Consider the following 21,039-nt stretch of genomic DNA (forward strand, 5'->3'; position numbering starts at 1 on the left):
TAACCACCTTACAGACTGTTCCCTATTCTGTAGGTAAGAGGTAAACCAGTTGAGAGATTTTGGGGAACAACCTAGCTTTGATAGTTGGTGTACCAGCTCGGTATGTGACACAGTGTCAAAAGCCTTAGATAGGTCTAATATGATTACAGAGGTAGGATGGCCTGTGTCTAAGGCTTTGTTGACAATGTCAGTGAAAGACAATAGAGCAGTAATAGTGCTATGCCCTGGCTGGAACCCATGTTGGGTAGGGGACAGAAGAGTATTATATGAGAGGTGTTTAAGTAATTGTAAGTGAACACATTTTTGAGAGTGGGGAGAGTATACAGATAGGGCGGTAGTTAGAAAGATCATGCGAGTTTCCCCCTTTGTATATAGGGGTAATGATGGATTTTTTTCACAGAAGAGGAACGTTGGTTTGAGAGAGAGAGAGAGTGATTTATGAGAATGGTAACTGAGTATGCTACTGATATTCAGGGGGAAGATTATCTGCAGACAGTGAGCAAGGTTTGAGTTGTTTTAGGAGTTTCAAGATCAGAGAGGTGGGTACAGGCTGGACAGTGAAGGAGTTGGTTGGTTGTGTATTAAGAGTAAGCTGAAGGGGAGGGGGTATGTTCTTTAGGTGGTGGAAAGTGTGTGTTTGGACTGGATGGGCTGTCTTTGAATAGCTTTATAATGGTAGAAATTAAATGGGTATTATAATCTTGGGAAATTTCTTTTTTTTTTCCTGCAGGGGTTGGGTTTTAGATGGTGCCTGGGTTAAGCAGAGGAGACAGACTTCCAAAAATGTTTGTGATTGTTATATGAGGTAGACAGTTTAGCAAAAAAAAATCTTTTTTATCTTGTATCACTAGTGCTAATGCTTCTGGAATACAATAATTGTATCTATACATATATCTGTGAAGAAATGTAAAATATGTTCTTGTATAATACTATATGCATTTAGGAGATGTTATTTGTTAGATTGTTTTCTAAGTGGAGCTTTTCTCCCTGGGCCTCCGCTGAAAATGGACCTGTGTCCAGTCAGACTTTCCCAGTCAACAAATGTAAAATAAAATAAAATAAACTAGCTTTTTTGATTTGTTATGGAGTTGTTTGTAATAAAGTTTGTTTTGTTTTGTTCCATCTCTCAGCCATATTTTCCATGCTTTGTTTCTAAGAAAGATAGTTTGTTTAGTAAGTTTTGTTAACCAGGGGTATGGTTAGTTTTGTTTTGTTTTGCATGCATTGGAACTAGGCTATTGAGAGTATTTAAAAATAGTTTGTTGAAATAGTCAACGGCTTCATCTACGGGGAGTATTTTTAATGGGTTCCAGTTATGGGAGTTTAGGATACTTATAAACTTATTTTGGTCAAAGTGGTCAGAATTCCTGGAAGTTCTATATGAGTGCATTTTGACTGCTTGAGGGTGAGTCCTATAGGTATATGCTGGAAGGTGGTCACAATGTATTTGGTAGGGTGTCTGAGTTTGAGTAGTTTTGGGGATGGGTTACAAGTATCCAGTCTAGGGTTGATTCTGAGTCTGTTGATACACCATGAGTGGGAGTAGTAAAGAGTTGGGTAAAACTGTGAAGGTTTATGCTGTTTGCTGGGGAGAGGGTGCTCAAGTTTAGCCAATTAGTATTGGTATCTCCTAGGACTATAGTTTCATGCAGTATATTCTGATTTATCCAAGACAAAAAGTCTTTGAGTATGTGGATATTATGGCCTGGGGGAATATAAATTACTGCTATGCATATTTGTTTGTTCCTATTTATGTGAAAAGATGTATGTAGAAGTTCAAGGTTACTGAAAGTGGGAATGGGTTTTGTACAGATTGTTATATGTAGTGAGTTTTGATAGATTAATGCTACACAACCACCCTTTTTATGAAGTCTGTCTGAACGAATTACATTATATCCTGCAGGAAGAATTTCAGTGTCAGCAATGTGCGGTTTTAGCCATGTTTCTGTTATTGCAATAATATTTGGAGTGTGGGTAGTTAGCCAGGCATGGAATTCAGTAGTTTTATTGCAAATGCTGCTAGTATTTATTGTTACTAGGTGAAGTGCATGTTGAGATGTGTGATTAGTTAGCCTAGTGGTGGATGTGTTGGTGTGGTGAAATATTTGGTCATCTTGGTTCATGATGGATATGAGAGGTTGACTGGGCCTGGATTTGGATGAATATCTTCACATTGTATTAATGTATGGCATAGATAAAATTTGGTGTGAGTTTGTTGTTTATGTGGGAGGGGTTTGTACAGTAGTACTAGACATAATTTAACTTTGAGGGTAGGTGGTAGTAGTTTTAATCGGTCTGAGGTAATGGTATTAAGTGTTAGTAAAGAGGGAGAGATGTTAAGAGTAAGTAAGCTTGTTTAGTTTTATGGGAAGAGTTTGTGTGCAGAAAGTGGTAGGTGGGGGGTAAACAGTTGCATGTACAGATGTGGTTTTTGTTAGCAGGATTAGAGTTAAAATATGGAGAATGCGTGGAATGAAACTAAAGAAATGGTGACATGAGTGGATAGGAGGGGCCATAATTATAGAGGTGTTATGTGGGTGTGGTTGAAAATGCTGCAAAGGATGGAAAGGAACTGAATTTAAGTATAAGAACAAACTCAGAAAGGCAAGAAAAGGTACATAGTAGGAACTCATTTCAAACTTAAGATACAAGGAAACATATTCAAAGACATGGTGGCAGAGTTGTTACTGATCTCCCTCATCCTAGCTGGTGGACTGCAGCTCTAGGGAGACAGCCAAGAACAGGTGAATGGACATGGAAATAAAAAGGAATCCACGGGAACAATACATGCAAAGTAACGTTTAGGAGGAACAGGAGTGAAATTTCAGTGAAGGCAGGATTTGAGCAATCTAAATAATGTAAAACTGAATAAAAACTGTTAAGAAATAAACCACATATGTATAATGCATGAAAATGAAAAATATATGTAATGGTTTGTTTGCTTCTTCATGTGTAATGCATGAAAAGGGAAAAAAAATCAATGTAATGGTTTCCTTGTAACAGTATGTGTACACATGTCACTGTGCAATATGTGAAGTTAATAAAGATGTTTAAAAATAGGAGAGGGGCCAGAGGATGGGAAAGGAAAAAGGCTGTTATACACAGTCCAATTACACAAACGTATACATACAGCAGAACAGACAGCACCCCTCCCTCCATAAACAATGGCATAAAGATTTCCTTGTCAACTCTCTTTAAAATCAACAATCTCATAGTTTGAAGTTGTATTTAACCATGTACTTAAAAGGGCAGCCAAGATGGAGTGCCACGAGTGTTAATACATTAGTTCTGTGATCTGAAGATCTAGTATTAACTTCATGACTGTATTTTTTTCACAGTATTCAAAAAAGAGAAAGAAACCTTACAAAGACAGGTTCTGCAGCTTTGTATACAATAGAATAGAGTGCTTTCAAACTATGTAATTTCAATGCTACATTTTGCTGTAAGCAGTCATTACTACTAGAGAGAACAATCCATAGTGAGGGACACGCTTGATCACAGCAGCAAGATACAGCATTGTACTAACTTCTAGTGATCTGACTTGGGCATGAAACAAATGGTGCTGAGTAAAACCAGGTCCAGGAACAGTTTCTTCCCACAGGTGATTAGGTTCTTGAACTCTGGAAGCAATCTCAGGAATCATTCACAAGGTCTTGTGTCGGTCAAATCATTATGGCGTAATAGAAATTATGAGATGCTCACTCATAGTTATCTGTTTACAATGTCAATCAAGTGCAACATTTATTTGATAGCTATTCTAACATATCAGAAAATAAGTATGTAGTAAATGTGCAATAATGAAATACTAAGCTGATAAAACCTGCAGACATAGTAATTTACAGTAGTATGTAGTAAAATAACAGTCTAACTTAAAATTAATGTTATATATGTTGCATGTGTCATATGTAATTTGTATGTGTGTAATTGTCATCTCAGTACTGAGCCCGATGCACACAATTTCGTTTAGGTTACCGTTGTGGAGACTACATGACAATAAAGTTCACTTTGACTTTTGACTGTGACATATTATGATTACACATATCCTGAAGACAATGACATCGGCAACAGCAAGTATGTTAAGTACAAGTGAATTCTGAAGTGCACATTTTCATTAGAATAGCTTTTTATCTTAACAGTTTATTTCTGCATTTTTACCAGCTCTGTTAAAAACTTACTGTAAAAACTATGTGATAGATTTACCTGTTGTCAGTGACTGCAGCAAGTCCTGCAATATCCAACACCAGGGAGGAATCGAATGATCGAGTGGAAGGAGGTTTGTTTGGATTATGAGGAGGTGATGAGCCCTCATGACACAGCATCCCACTTCCAGTCATACGCCACAACTGTGAACGTTTTCCTGGTTCCTTAAGATGAACAAAACCATGGTGCAAAATTGTTTTATTATTAAACATTTGTATTTACAATAAAAATATAAAATAATGCAAAAAGCAGCAATTATAAAACAGCAACAAAGTCTAGTCAAGAAATTTGTAGCTCCCTTCTGTAAGCTAGATGAAATTAAAACATTCAGATGCAATGCACTACAGCAACTAGACTGTAAAAGTATGGAAATTTCAAGTGTCAAAATGAAAAAAATTCACATGTGCCTGTCATAATTATAAATTTTCAAGATTTCAATCAGTAGGCCACACATATAAATACAGATGCTATCTTTCAGATGTGTAAAGTGGGACATATGTTACTGAAAAATAACTTTTTGCAAGACAAGACATACCCTTAATCAATGCCAAACACATCTTCCCTTTATTACAAAAAAATGACTCGTCGTACAGTTTTTTTTTTTTTTTTAAATTCTTTATTACAGTTTTATATGCCACAACAGAAGTCAGTAGTTACACAATATCAGAGATACATAAGCATTAGAACATTAAAACGAGATACAAAGGATAAGATATCAATTAAGACTATTATCATAAACAAACTATATACACAATATGTACAAAGTGCCAATGTTTTAAATTGGTGAATCCTACCAATCTCTGACCCTCAATAGAGTTTATACAGTAAGGAGATCTCTATCTATAAATAAATCATATATTTGGATTCCCAACAATCAAATTTCAGCAAGGAGTAAAAAAAGAGAATTCCAGAGACTCTGATTTTCCAATCTTTTACGCGGGCTAGTGGTAATTAATTTCTGAGAGGTTATATAAGTAATTGCCATACTCCTAAAACTACCCCAAGATAACTTTGAGCGATCCATCCAGTGTTTGTACAGTTTTAATTTGTATTGTTTTATGTCATATTAAGGGGTTTCTGATGTATTTCCATGGTTTTCATTACATTTTTTTTTACCTCAGCTTTACAAGACTCACAATCAAGTAACATGTATCCAAAACATATCAACAACATATTATTATAATTTACTTATTAAATTTACAAATTTGTTTTTCTTTTTTCCCCAGTCTTTTCAACTTGTAACTACTGATTATTTTCAGACCAATAAACCTACATGCCAGTCACTATTTTTTGTGCCATTTTCAATTCCCCCAAACATTCTTTTCACATCTGTCAATCTGGTCCCTTTTCTGAAGATAATGGCCCAATGCAATCTATTTAAGGTTATTCATGGTATTTATCCTGTCCTTTTCCCTATATAATAAGCCCTCCCACTCCAAATGTTTTATTTCCTTTTTAATACTTAGCATATCTACTACTGTTGGTTTGATCACTGGCTCCCTCTTTCTGATTATTGCCTTTGTGGCTGCTAACATAATTAAAATTAATAAGGCCTTCTTGCATCCTGACATTCCTATACAACTTAATAGCACAGTCTTTTTATCTCTTTAGTTACTTAAATTTTTTTTCACCCAGCATCTGCTCTACAGAATTTTGCACCAAGTCTTTAAGCTACTGTCAACTTTGGACACTCCCAAAAATTATGTTCTGTTTTCCTCTGACTCCAACCTACTTTTACCAGTTATTCTGAACCTGAAGGAAGATCCTGTGCTATCTACTTGGGTATAAAAAATATGTATAAGCATTTCCATGCAAATATCTTAAACTCTTTTGATTTAGTCACATAATTAGAAGTCCTGCTCACTTCCCCCATTGATCCTTTCTAAACTGTCCACACAACCTTCTCTCCCAGTTGTCTGATTTTCTAATCGACTTTTATAATTATCATGTATAATTCTACACGCCTTACTGATTATTCCCCTTTTTACAAGCCCTATCTGTTCTTGGTTCTACCAATTATTCCTCCAGGTACCGTCACTCATCTATCACTCTTCTTTCTTTGTCTCTCTCTGTCTAACTTATGGTATTACTCCCTGGTAAGGCAACCTACCCCTGTAATAATATAAATATTATATGCAAAATGTTAATCAAAAATCAAAATTTATATTCAACTGAATAGGGGGACCTACACTGCATGCTGCCTGATGAAAGCTCCTGTTTTCAAAGAGCAAACTGTATTTATATAGCTTCCTCCCATTCTCTTAGTTTCTACCCCTCTCCCCTGGGTAATTTGCTCCCAACTTTCTTTTCTTGAGTTCCAAGATTCAGTACCAACAGTGTGTGCAGCTAAAAACAGAGCTCTGTACAGTGAACAACTTAAAATCAGCAAAAGTTTGCAAACTGCTGTAACAGAAATTGGTATCTGAAGAGTTTATGACAGCCAGAAGATTAACAAGGAAAAAAGTGAAGTAAAAGGGAGAGAAACTGTGAAAAACTGAGAGGGGGACTGAAAGCAGTGTGGTGGAACAGAGCTAGGAAAAGCAGATGGTAATAGTAGCAAAAGAAGAAAGCTCTTCAGTCACCCTGGACAGGAAGACTGACCAAATGCATTCTGAAATTTTCAAGATAAGTGGGTCCATGTTGGAATACAGAAACAAATAACTGAAGGCTGAATGAAACAGATGTTTTAACCAGGCGGTCAGATGAAATAAAAAGAAGTTATATCCTTACCATAACGTTCCATGTGGAGTGTTCATCTCGCCTTTGTTCTTACACACAGGTTCGGAGCCGATCCTCGGCTCCGAGTCGGCCGCATCGCAAAGCTCTGCATCTCAGAGAAGCTCGAGACCAGACTATATCCCACAATCCTCCCTGCCATTACTCAGATCTAGTTTGCAAACAAACCAGACCGATAAACTAATACCTCAGGTGCAAGAACTACACACTCTCTCAGACATCCAGAGTCACTCTCTCACCATAGCAAAATAACTAAGGGTAATAGCATATACCCCATGAGACGCAGAACCATACACCCTGGAAGGGGTTAAGACATTTCAATCAGAGTCTAGTCTTACCCGTTCTTCCAAAACACGTGGGGGGTGTGTAAGAACAAAGGCGAGATGAACACTCCACATGGAACGTTATGGTAAGGACATAACTTCTTTATGTGAGAGTGTTCAATCTCGCCATTTGTTCTTACACACGGGTAGTGTCCCTAGCTCAGTCACTCCGAGTGACTCATGGAAGAACGTTCCTAAGCACAGTGGAACCAAAAGATGTCCTGTCTTTGGAGGCTTTGTCAACTCTATAATGAGTGATGAAAGTATGTGGCTTAGACCACGTGGCTGCTGCACAAATCATGTCCAAAGGCAAACGAGCTGCATGAGCCAAGGAAGTGGAAACAGATCTGGTAGAATGGGCCTTAGGTTTGGTAGGTAAGGACTGATTCGACTTAGAGTATACAAAAGCTATATAATCAGCAAGCCATTTAGATAATGTACGTTTTGTAATTGCCATGCCCTTTTTATTGTCTGCAAACGCGACAAAGAGCTGATCTGTCTTCCTGTAACTTATAGTCCTATCCAAATAAAATCTTAACTGCCTGTGAACATCCAACTTGAGCAGCATATACTCCAATTTGTTAGTATGGTTCTTGAAGAAGGTAGGGAGTTCTATGGATTGGTTAATATTTGTGATGGAACATACCTTTGGAAGGAAAGACGGATTTGTACGCAAAGAGACTCTATCTGGGTGGAAATTCAAGTAAGGTGGTCTGACTGATAATGCTTGCAGCTCTGATACTCTTCGAGCTGAAGTAACAGCTACGAGAAAAAGTGTCTTCCACGATAAGAACTTTAGGAGGCAGGACGAAGCAGGTTCGAAGGGTGGCAACATGAGTTGTGGCAGTAACAAATTTAAACTCCATGGAAAGATAGGCTTCCTGACAGGCGGCCGAAGATGGAAGGTTCCTTTCATAAAAGCCTTACAAAGTCTGAGAGACATAATGGGAGAACCGTCCTCACCAATATGGAAGTCGATATGGCCGCCAACTGTACTCTTAGTGTGGAAGTAGAGGCTCCTTCGTGAAGAAGGATAGATAAAAATTCCAATACTTTATGTAAAGGAGCTACCAGGGGGGTCTAAGTGTTGGCTAGACACCCAGTATACAAAGCGTTTCCATTTACTCCTGTAGAGTTTTGTAGTGGAAGCTTTATGAGAGGCAACCAGAATGTGTTGAACTGCCGGAGAAAGTAGATCAGACCTGGCTAGGCAGGGAAGCGGAGCAGCCAAGCTGCTAGTTTGAAGGATTGAAGAGACGGGTGAGGAACTCCCGATGAATGGGTCAGTAGATCTGGTACTGGGTCCAGAATCCACGGTTCCTCTGTTTGATGGGCTCGAAGAAAGGGGAACCATATCTGCCGAGGCCAGAATGGGGCTATGAGTATTATTGTCCTTTCCAGGTTCCTGGCTTTCTGTAGAAATCTGGGAATCAAGGGGGTAGGTGGGAATGCATATAGGAGACCCGGGGGCCAATCGTGTATCAGTGCGTCCCTGGGGACATCCCCTGGAGGGGGTAGAAGGGTAAAGTAGCTTCTGCATTTTGCATTCAACGAGGAAGCAAATAGATTGCAGCAAGGCTGACCCCATCTGCGGAAGATCTTTTCCGCCATCTGTTGATTGAGGGACCACTCGTGAGGTAACAGGATGGCTCTGCTCAACCTGTCCGCAATGACGTTGGATGACCCCGGGATGTGCGTTGCTATCAGAAAGTGACCCGTGGACTCTGCCCATTGCCAAATTCTCATGGCCTCTCTGCATAATGGGTAAGACCTGGTTCCCCCTTGCTTGTTTATGTACCAGACCACAGACATATTGTCCGTCTGAACTGCCACTGTTCCTAGAGGTAAGAGGGCTTGGAAGTGTTGCAACGCCAGGAACATCGCCCTCAGCTCCAGAACATTTATGTGCAGGCTGTACTCCATGTTGGACCATTCCCCTTGGACTGTTCTTCCCTGAAATAGACCCTCCCCCACCCTATCAGAGAAGCGTCCGTGGTTATTGTGGCCGTCGGACTAGGGGCGAAACTTCTGGATACAATGTGCTGTGACATTTTCTTGTAAATCCTTCACTGTCCTTCTCTTCAGTTTGTTTTGGTATTGCTATAAACCTCTAGTTGTCACTATGTGACCTATTGAGTGCAGCCATTTTTTGTGCCATTTCTTCATTTTTAATTTCTTTTCCACCATTTTTTTCCATTCTCATTTCAGTATTTGGCATTTGTAATGTGAGAGTGTTCAATCTCGCCGTCACACACGGGTTTGGAGCCGATCCTCGGCTCCGAGTCGGCCGCATCGCAAAGCTCTGCATCTCAGAGAAGCTCGAGACCAGACTATATCCCACAATCCTCCCTGCCATTACTCAGATCTAGTTTGCCGCTGCAACAGATTGGATCGAGGAGAGCTCGGAACAGAGAGAATTTGCTAATTTTTGGGTATTTTTCAGATAAGCTACTTATTTTTTGTCGTAAAAAAGTTTATAATAGTTAGTTATAGTATAGGAAGTGTGTGTGTGTGTTATTAATATAATATTGTACAATATTATTCTTAAGGCACCTTTTGTGGCCTACCCTTTTTCTCTTGGTGTGTTTTTTTTGAGTGTTCTTTCTACAATTTATATAGATATTCACTATTCAGAACCTGGAAAGGACAATAATACTCATAGCCCCATTCTGGCCTCGGCAGATATGGTTCCCCTTTCTTCGAGCCCATCAAACAGAGGAACCGTGGATTCTGGACCCAGTACCAGATCTACTGACCCATTCATCGGGAGTTCCTCACCCGTCTCTTCAATCTCTCAAACTAGCAGCTTGGCTGCTCCGCTTCCCTGCCTAGCCAGGTCTGATCTACTTTCTCCGCCAGTTCAACACATTCTGGTTGCCTCTCATAAAGCTTCCACTACAAAACTCTACAGGAGTAAATGGAAACGCTTTATATACTGGGCGTCTAGCCAACACTTAGACCCCCTGGTAGCTCCTTTACATAAAGTACTGGAATTTTTATCTATCCTTTTTCACAAAGGAGCCTCTACTTCCACACTAAGAGTACAGTTGGCGGCCATATCGAACTTCCATATTGGTGAGGACGGTTCTCCCATTATGTCTCTCAGACTTTGTAAGGCTTTTACGAAAGGAACCTTCCATCTTCGGCCGCCCGTCAGGAAGCCTATCTTTCCATGGAGTTTAAATTTGTTACTGTCACAACTCATGTTGCCACCCTTCGAACCTGCTTCGTCCTGCCTCCTAAAGTTCTTATCGTGGAAGACACTTTTTCTCGTAGCTGTTACTTCAGCTCAAAGAGTATCAGAGCTGCAAGCATTATCAGTCAGACCACCTTACTTGAATTTCCACCCAGATAGAGTCTCTTTGCGTACAAATCCGTCTTTCCTTCCAAAGGTATGTTCCATCACAAATATTAACCAATCCATAGAACTTCCTACCTTCTTCAAGAACCATACTAACAAATTGGAGTATATGCTGCACAAGTTGGATGTTCACAGGCAGTTAAGATTTTATTTGGATAGGACTAAAAGTTACAGGAAGACAGATCAGCTCTTTGTCGCATTTGCAGACAATAAAAAGGGCATGGCAATTACAAAACATACATTATCTAAATGGCTTGCTGATTATATAGCTTTTGTATACTCTAAGTCGAATCAGTCCTTACCTTCCAAACCTAAGGCCCATTTTACCAGATCCGTTTCCACTTCCTTGGCTCATGCAGCTCGTTTGCCTTTGGACACGATTTGTGCAGCAGCCACGTGGTCTAAGCCACATACTTTCATCACTCATTATAGAGTTGACAAAGCCTCCAAAGACAGGACATCTTTTGGTTCCACTGTGCTTAGGAACGTTCTTCCATGAGTCACTCGGGGTGACTGAGCTGGGGACGCTACCCGTGTGTAAGAACAAATGGCGAGATTGAACACTCTCACATTACAAATGCCAAATACTGAAATGAGAATGAAAAAAAATGGTGGAAAAGAAATTAAAAATGAAGAAATGGCACAAAAAATGGCTGCACTCAATAGGTCACATAGTGACAACTTGAGGTTTATAGCAATACCAAAACAAACTGAAGAGAAGGACAGTGAAGGATTTACAAGAAAATGTCACAGCACATGGTATCCAGAAGTTTCGCCCCTAACATTCTGCACTCAGGTATGTTTCATACCCAGAATGTTCTTCCCTACAAACATTTCACCCCCAGGATGTTTTGGCCCCCAACATTTCACCCCTGGGTACTTTTCGTCCCCAGGCCCCCAGTTCATCAACTGCCTGAAACGTCAGCAAGGACTCCACAATTTTGAAATCACTCAAATCACAACCGGAAATCCCAATGCTAGGAATTAAAAATATGCTGCAATTTCTAGTTGTGGCTCATAGTGATTTTTGAACTTGTCTTGTTCTGACTTTTTATTTAAAATTCTAGTTGCTGCTCGTTGCAATTTTTGTGCTTGTCTTGTTTTGACTTTTTATTTCAAATTCTAGTTGTGGCTCATTGTAATTTTTGTGCTTGTCTTGTTTTGACTTTTTATTTGATCATTCTCTTTTTAGTACGCATATCTTTTGACTGTTGTGATTTTTTTTGTTGTGATTTTGGACTTTTTGGATGACATATAAAATTTCCCTCTATGTGGCTTTATTATAACTGGGCCAGAAAAATGCTATAAAATAGAAAAGATGTGAAATAAGCATGATAAAGAAAAATCACACAACATAAAAATTTACTGCACTGAAAATTCTGGGGCGGGGGAGGAAGATACCTAGGGGCAAAACATCCTATTACCATAGCACACTAATTGTACTTTTTATTGAAGTTAGTAAACTAGAGAGAACACACAGAGTACATATTTCAAAAGCAGCTAAAACCTATGCCGATTAAACTGCAACCAGCTAAAGGAGTGAATTCTTCCTTGTGGAAGAAGGTAACAATCTTAAAGGTTGGAGACAAAATGATTTACATGGATAATGACATTTCAGTAAAAACAAAAACTAACAGAAATGCTTTTCTCCCTTCCATAAGACTCTGCATAGATACAAAATTTAATTTTTTAGTTACTGGATCCTGTTTCACTTCAAAAGTATTCTTTTGACTCGGATTAAAACCCTATACAGACTCATGACAAGGACAAGATAAACTGTCAAACAGAAAACAACAGTAGGACGCAAGGGAAATTGGTGAGGTCACAAGCAACCAGTTAAGACATGCAGAAGTCGATGATGGATATGTCAAGGAAGAGATTTCTTGCATAGCCTATTCTTGTTTTTGAAAAGGAAATTATAGCTAAAACAAGGGAGATGAGACAGTTAAAAAAGCAGAAGTCTATAAGAACACACTAGGAGCAATGAATGATGTACTAGTAAAAAAGAGATAAAGGTTCATAAGGCAAAGAATGTGACAGTCTTAAAATGCAAATTGCATACTGAATGATATCTTAAAACCATTTAAACTAGTAATTACCAGACAGAAAATAGCCACTTGAGTAATGTTAATGTAATAATATAAGAATTATATGCAAAATGTTACTCAAAAATCAAAGTTTATATTTAACTGAATACTGAGACCTATACTGCATGCTGCCTGATGAAAGCTTATGTTTACAAACAGCAAACTGTCTTTATTGCTTCTGCTTTTAATAAAGGCACTATAGCAAAGTGTAAGGGAGAGGGAGAGAAATAAATCAATGACTGAAAAAGGAGATGACTGTATTATGTGATGGACACTAACAGACAATATTATATGAAATTAGTTCTGGTAATGTAGGGCTAGCGGATGCATGGGAAATTAATGAGGTAAGTGTGTTGACTGAAAAGAGGTTAGACAATAAGATTCACAAAAACAGTACATTGGAAGCACCGATTGAAAATAATAGGAAATCCCTGTCTCACTTCTGTTATTAATGGAAATGTAGGTAATGTTTTGCAATTAAACTTAATACATGTTTCAGACTGTGAATATAGATTCTAGATTATAGCAACTATTGGTTGTAAAACAGCATACTATTCCTGCACTTGACAAACAAATTCTCTATTGATAAAATCAAAAACTTTGGAATTATCCAATTTAATTAAATCAAACATTTTTTCTTTTAAGACAGAACGCCATAAAATTATCAAAAGACATTTGCAAGTACCCACCATATTGCTATTTAGACAAAATCCACAGTGCATAAGATGTAAACATTTATCCAATTGTGTTATTAATTTTGAATGTTTACCTTTTTTCTACAGTTTTGCAATCCAAATGAAATAGGCCTGCAATGTTTTGATTTTAATTAATAATTTCCCTCTTTTTTAATCAACACCATTTCAGCTAAGTTCATAGCCTATGGACCCCCCCCCCATTAGGGATAGTCATCAGACTTGTCAATTTATATAAATATGGGACTATTTCATTAATTTAACTTGATACAATTCTACGATGCTTCTCTCCAGATCAGGAGCTTTATTTCATTTTAAAGATGTAATAGTCCCTCATATCTTGTAAATAAATTTATGGATATGTCATCTTTACTGTGAGTTCCTTGTAACAACTTATTTAACTTACTGATGTCATCAATTCAGTTTTGGTTATATTCTTTTTATAATTTAGTTACTTATTATAGTACGGATTTTATCTCTATTAGAAACCACCATACAATCTTCATCTTGCACTCAAAATACAACATTCTTAGCTTTAGCACTGCATCACTGGGATGCCAAAAGTTTCCCTACTTAATATAACCGATAACATTTATTTTTAAAATTACTGTTTTCTTGTAGTTTGCTCTATTTCATATTGTAATTCAGAATATTTGTCTAATTTGCATTTCCAAATTACAAAATACATTTTCATAATTTAGTGTTAACATCTGGACCACTACTGCTATTTGCAGATCTAAATCTATTATTGTTAGATTTTTTTTCGGTACTATGCTTTTATTGTTATATGTCTTCATGAAATTATAAACTGCTTTAACTACATTCCATTTATGGTTAAATGAAACAGGATCAGTTTCATTATTCAATCAATTTATTTCAGATACAAAGACTTGTAATTTGAACCAAGTAGGAAAGATTTTTCTTTTTATCAAAAATGTCCCATTAGAGCTATAATAAACTATAAATTAAACAGTAGTCTGTCCATCCCTTCTTACAATTTCATTGCCTGACACATAGCAAAAGTCAGAACAGCCTAATCTAGTGCTATATGAGATGTGCGTATAATTTCTAGGAAGAGGAAATTTGATTCTCTGTCCATCTAATAGGCCATCCTTACGCAAAAAGCTTAACAGCAAAACTCAATCTGTTTTGTTTTAAGAATACTCCTTAGGTAGAGGAGAGTCATCATACTTAACATTTAATACAGCATTGCAATCACCTCTAATTAGTGTAACTTGTAAATCTTCTAAAATGTCATCCAAAAAATGATAATCAATGAAAGGTGCATACACAGATATGATATTTTGCAAGCTCCAAATAATGTATTGTGGGATGAAAGGAATGGTTATTTCTATATGAAGCAGACAATTATGTTTAAATATTACTGTTACACCATTTGTTTCTGCCGAATCAAAATTGTTAATTATTTGTTTAACCCATGAATGCTTTGTCATCATATAATTACACTGTAAGTCACTCCAGTGGGATTCCTACAAAAGAAAAACATTTTCCTGTCTATTTTTGTATGACTTCTAACATATTTTATAATTTAGAAAATATGTGCTTTGTTAATATTCAAACAAGTGATGTCACTAGAAAGTACAGTTGTATACATTTACCATAAATGTAGATGTTCGAGTGTAACCACTGTTGCAGTCATTACATTTGAGTAATCTGCTGGCAGGTTGCCCTCAGTCGGCCTGAATAACAAAGTCTTGGGTCCTGCGTCGGTTACTGTCTCCTCTTTCATGACGTCAGGGGTACAAAACATACAGCCGACGCCATTTTATTTAGTTTTTCTTGCCCCAGATGTCAGGTGCCCTCCAAATGGGGAGCAAAAAAATATATATAAATAAACAGCAATATATAAAGATGCACTTTTAGCAACATAAACTTTACCTTCATCTAAAAGCAAATACACCACAAAGGCTTTAGAATATGGTGAAGGAAAGAGCAGTTATAGAAAAGGGGGATGGCGGGTGGGTAACCCGGACTGCAACAGTGAATACACTCGAACATCTACATTTATGGTAAGTGTACACAACTGTACTATGTTCTTCGTGTTTCACTGTTGCAGACATTACATTTGGGTAGAATCCCAAAGCTACGGATGGGAGGATGGAACTAAATAGCATTAGGAGCAGCTATAAGGCCCTGCAGAGCTGCAGTGGCAAAGCCTGCCCTGGATTTGGAGAAGAGAGGCAAATGATAATGCTTTGTGAAGGTATGAACAGAGCTCCAAGTAGCAGCTTCTAGAATGTCTTTGGTTGTAACTCCTCTGAGAAAGGCTGCTGAGGTAGAGGCAGCCCTGGTGGAGTATGACCTGATTCCCTTGGGCACATGTTTACCATGGTGCAAGTAAGAGAAACGAATGCAGTGGCTTATCCACTTAGAAATAGTCTGCTTTGATACAGCCTTCCCCTCTGATCCTGAAGCAAATGCCACCAGTGGTTGCTCAGACTTTCTTAGAGATTTGGTCCTGTTTAAGTAGAATCTTAGTTTTCTGTGTACGTCCAATGAATGCAGAATCCACTCCCCCTTGTTCTGCGGATTTGGGTAAAATGTTAGCAGGTGAATAGTTTGGTTAAGAGCCACATTGGATACCACCTTAGGCATAAAGGAAGGATTGGTCCTGAGGGACACCCTGTTCGGGTAAAATGTAATAAAAGGCTCCACAGCCATGAGAGCTTGTAGTTCTGAAACCCTTCTTGCTGATGTGATTGCCAAAAGGAAAGCTGTTTTCCAAGATAAAAATGCTATATCCGCAGTAGCTGCTGGTTCAAAAGGAGGTAGGGTGAGTTTTTCCAGCACAAAATTGAGGTCCCATGCAGGAGTTGGTGATCTTCTGGGAAGCCTTAAATTTTTGGCCTCTCTAAGATACTGTTTTAGCAGAGGATGAGAAAAGATGGGAGGCTCCGTGTTGTAATGAGCCAAGATGGGAGAGGCATGGATTTTTATTGAAGAAAAAGATACGCCCTTGTCAAGCATCTCAGTCAAGTATTGTAACATCTGAGGGATATTTGGTTTTGCTGTATCCGTTCCTTGTGCTTGGTTCCAAGCACAGAATCTCTTCCATTTATCAGCATAAGATTTTCTAGTACTAGGCCTTCTGGCTTCCAAAATGACATCCATCACAGATTTACTGAGAGGTGCTGTTTGAATAATTAAATGATCAGCCATGCTGCAAGGTTCAGAGTTTGGAGCTGAGTGTGCAGAATTTGATTGTTCTGCTGAGACAATAGATGAGGTATTTGAGGCAAGTACCAAGGAGGGAGTTGAGACATATTCCTTAGAATTGGGTACCAGTGCTGGCGTGGCCAGTCCGGAGCAATTAGGATCATTTTTGGTTTTTCCTGTCTGACCTTTAGTAAGACCTTGGAGAGAAGAGGCAGAGGGGGAAAGGCATAGACTGATTTTCCAACTGAAGGATAGGGCATCCAATTTCCATGCTTGTCTGTGATAAGTCCTTGTACAGAATTTGTCCAGTTGATAATTTTGGGGAGAGGCAAATAGATCTATGTCTGGACTCCCCCATTTCTGTGTTTCCATGCTGAAGATTTGTGGATCCAGTTTCCACTCATGCGGGTCCATAAGATTTCTGCTTAGGTCTGTCAGAGTATTTTGTTTTCCTGGCAGGAATTGAACTTGAAGATGTACTTGGTAAGTCAAGGCTGTGTTCCACAATGCCATGGCTAGTTTGCAAAGGGGGTAGGACTGTGTACCCCCCTGCTTGTTTATGTACCACATAACCGTGGTGTTGTCCGTCTTTACCAGTAGTTGTCCTGGATGAAGTAAGTCCTTGAAGGCTGTCAGAGCATTCTGAATAGCTAGCATCTCTTTCTGGTTGATATGTAGATGCATTTGTTTTGGGCTCCATATGCCCTGAATGCATCTCCCCGCCAGTTGGGCCCCCCAAGCATAGTCTGATGAGTCTGAAGTTAGGGCTTGGGTGACAGGGGGTAGAGTGAATGACAGTCCCTTGTTCTGGTGACATGTCTCTGCCCACCAAAGAAACTCCTGTTGCAGGCAAGGAATGAGAGGAATAATTGTTTCCAGGCTGTGACAATGTTGACTCCATAAACTTTTTAGGTACCATTGAAGTTTCCTCATATGCAGTCTTGCATATGGAATTAGTAGAATGCAGGATGCCATGAACCCCAAAGCCTGTAGATTTGTCTTGCAGATAAATAGAAGTTATGTTCTTACCATAACGTTCCATGTTAGTTGTCTTCTTCTCGCCTTCTTCTTGCTGGATGGGTTCGAGCCGACTCGCCACTCTAAAAGCTCGAGAGTTGGTTCCACCGGCTCGAGGCTCCCCTTATATCCCACAATGCTAGGCGAGAGTTACCTCAGATCTCGTTTGTAAGCTAACCCCAGCTTATAACAATAACAGTATAACTGTAAAACAGAGTCCACCTCTAACAACAGGAAGAAAGAAGGGTGACCTACATCCTGAACCAAGAAATATGCATAATAGCATATGACTAAGAAAGAGGTGGTAGAAAGAGAGGTCACAATCACAACTCCTCTAGGTCTGTCCAGGCCAGGAGAAGACAACTAACATGGAACGTTATGGTAAGAACATAACTTCTATATGTTAAGTTGTCTATCTCGCCTTCATTCTTGCTGGATGGGACGGCGTCCCTCCCAGCACCTTGTCCCGGGTGGCCTAACGGAACAGACTCCTGAGAACAGTGGAACCAAAGTTAGCTCTATGCCTAGAAGCTAAATCCAACTTATAGTGAGAAATAAAAGTGTGAGGAGTAGCCCAAGTAGCCGCTGCACAAATGGTGTCAATAGGCAGTCTGTCTTGGAAGGCTAAAGAAGTAGCCAAAGCTCTGGTGGAATGGGCTTTAGGTTTATTAGGCAATTTCTGTTGTCTAATTTCATATACCAGGGAAATCAAAGATGTTAGCCATCTGGATAATGATACCTTTGAAACTGAAAGTCCCTTTCTGCTTTCCGCATAGGAGACAAACAGCTGATCAGATTTTCTGAATTGTTTTGTTCTATCCAAGTAGTACCTTAATTGACGATGAACATCCAGGCAGTGTAACTTTTGTTCAGACCTATTGGAATACTCTGGAAAAAGACAGGGAGGTCAATGCTTTGGTTTAGATTTGATGTTGAAACCACCTTAGGCAAAAAGGACGGGTTAGTTCGTAATGATACTCTGTCCTTATGGAACAAAAGATAAGGAGGACGACAACTGAGTGCTTGAAGTTCTGAAACTCTTCTGGCTGATGTAATAGCCACCAGAAAGAGAGTTTTCCATGATAATAATTTCAAGGAACATGAAGCTGCAGGTTAAAAGGAAAAGAATCAAAGAAGCAAGAACTAAATTTAGGTCCCAAGGAGAAGGAGGATTTCTTATAGGAGGTCTGAGAAGAAAAACTCCTTTCAAAAAGGCTTTGCAAAGTTTGTGGGACATTAGGGCAGATTCAGAAATACCCACATGGAAGTTAGAAATAGCTGCCAATTGAACCTTAAGAGTAGATGGAGATGAACCTGCATGGAAGAGTTCAGCTAGTTGGATGGAAGCGGTGAAAGGATCTATGTCCTTTCCTTGTGCCCAATATGAGAAGCGTTTCCACTTACTCAAATAAATCTTCGAAAGTGGAAGATTTATGGGAAGCTATCAATATATCTCTAACAGAGTGAGATAATTGAGGAAGCCTGGCTACGGTTGGAATTGGAGGAACCAAGCAGTGAGGTTCAGAGAGGGGAGGGAGCGATGAAACTGACCCGACTGGTGGATCAAAAGATCTGGAACTAGGTCCAGATTCCACGGTCGCTCCAAAAGAAATTGATGTAGAAAGGGGAACCACACTTGTCGAGGCCAGTAAGGAGCAATGAGGATCAATGAGGCCTTCTGAGCGATAGCTTTCTGTATTACTTGAGAGATCAGTGGGAAAGGAGGAAATGCATACAGAAGTCCCGGGGCCAAACTTGGACTAGAGCGTCCCTGCTGGGTTGGCCTGGTAAAGGGAATAGAGTGAAATATTCTCTGCACTTGCTGTTTTGGGGAGTAGCAAAAAGATCGCAGCAAGGCTGACCCCACTTGAGAAAGATTTCTCTCACTACAGAGTCTTTCAGAGACCACTCGTGAGGCATGAGTATAGCTCTGCTCAAGCTTGTCCGCAATGTGATTGGACTTCCGGGATGTGCGTTGCTATCAGAAAACGCTGAGAAGAAATCGCCCATTGCCACAGTCTGAGTGCTTCTCGACACAGGGGTATGATCTGGTTCCGCCTTGTTTGTTGATGTACCACACTACAGACATATTGTCTGTCTGGATTGCAATCGTTCCCAAGGGAAGAGAGTCTTGAAGGGCTTGCAACGCTAAAAGCACTGCTCTCATCTCCAGAACATTTATGTGCAAGTGGCATTCGTTTGGTTGCCATGTGCCCTGGACTGTCCTGCCCTGATAATGCCCCCACCCGATCAGGGAGGCATCCGTTGTCAGAGTAGCAACCGCCGACAGGAGCTGGGGGGAAGACATCCACCACATGAGATGCTTTTTGCACGCTTGCGTGATCATAATGGTGTGAGACATTGGAAGTTCCTGGTATGACCATTGAGTAAAAAGCATCCACTGAAGGATCCGCATGTGGTATCTGGCCAATGGAAGGAGAGGTATGGCCGCTGCCATGATTCCCAACACCTTTAGAACTAACCTGGCTTTGACTCTGTTGTTGTTGAGAAGAAGTGACACCAATTTGTGAATGTCTGATATCCTTTGGTTCGTTAGCCTTGCAGACATGTTTATAGTATCTAAATTTAAGCCTATGTAGGTAATAGTACAAAACAGACTTTTCGCAATTTATTGAAATACCCAGTTTTTGACAAACGCGAAAAGTATAATCTCTGGCCATCAGAAGGAGATGCTTGGTGGGAGCTGTGAGAAGCCAGTCGTCCAAATATGGAAACACCTGGAATCCTTGACGCCTCAGGTGAGAAGCTACCACTGCCATGCATTTGGTAAACACCGGGGCAGTGGTGAGACCAAAGGGCAGGGCCCTGAACTGAAAATGACTGGTTCCCAGCCTGAAGCGGAGGAATCTTCTGGAGCGCCTGTTCATTTTATGTGATAGCACGCATCCCGAAGGTCTATAGAGCACATCCAGTTTCCTTTGCCCAAAGGGAAGAATGGATTGCAGCGTGACCATCGAAATCTTGTTTTCTTGACTGATTTGTTCAAGACACTGAGATCCAAAATCGGTCTCCAGTCCCCTGTTTTCTTTGGAACTAAAAAGAACCTTGAGTAGATTCGGATCCTTGTTGGTCTGCTGGCACTGACTGAATTGCTCTTTTGCAAGCAGTTTTGAAATTTCCAAAGCTGCTATATCCCTTTGAGCGGTGGAACATCTGGAAGGGATTTTTTGACTGATTTGGAAAACGAAGAAAGGGATAGAATAGCCTTCGAAATGATGGACTGTACCCATTTGTCTTGAGTCAGGGATAGCCAGGCTTCTGGGTACAGTGACAATCTTCCCGACTGCCTCGAAGATGGGCAGTCGGGCAACACCTCAGGGATGCTGAAAGGGCTTGTCAGGAAAGGCTTCCATTGCCCTGGTTCTACGGACCCCCTGCCCCTAGGGCTACCATTGTTATTCCCACCTCTGCCTTTGGTAGGAAAC

The 21,039-nt window shown here is 39.7% G+C and overlaps 1 protein-coding gene across 1 annotated transcript in view; it reads right to left on the reverse strand.

The window, feature by feature from the left end:
• VPS13D (vacuolar protein sorting 13 homolog D) overlaps positions 1-21,039 on the reverse strand; it is a 3,321,573-nt gene that overhangs the window by 407,421 nt on the left and 2,893,113 nt on the right. Inside the window, exon 56 of the mRNA XM_044060428.1 lies at positions 4,201-4,364. Within this exon, the coding sequence (XP_043916363.1) occupies positions 4,201-4,364 (164 nt within the window). The remainder of the gene's footprint in view (positions 1-4,200; positions 4,365-21,039) is intronic.

Source organism: Protopterus annectens, chromosome 2.part0 (assembly GCF_019279795.1).
Source record: "Protopterus annectens isolate FY-2018-M chromosome 2.part0, PAN1.0, whole genome shotgun sequence".
Lineage (NCBI taxonomy): Eukaryota > Metazoa > Chordata > Ceratodontiformes > Protopteridae > Protopterus > Protopterus annectens.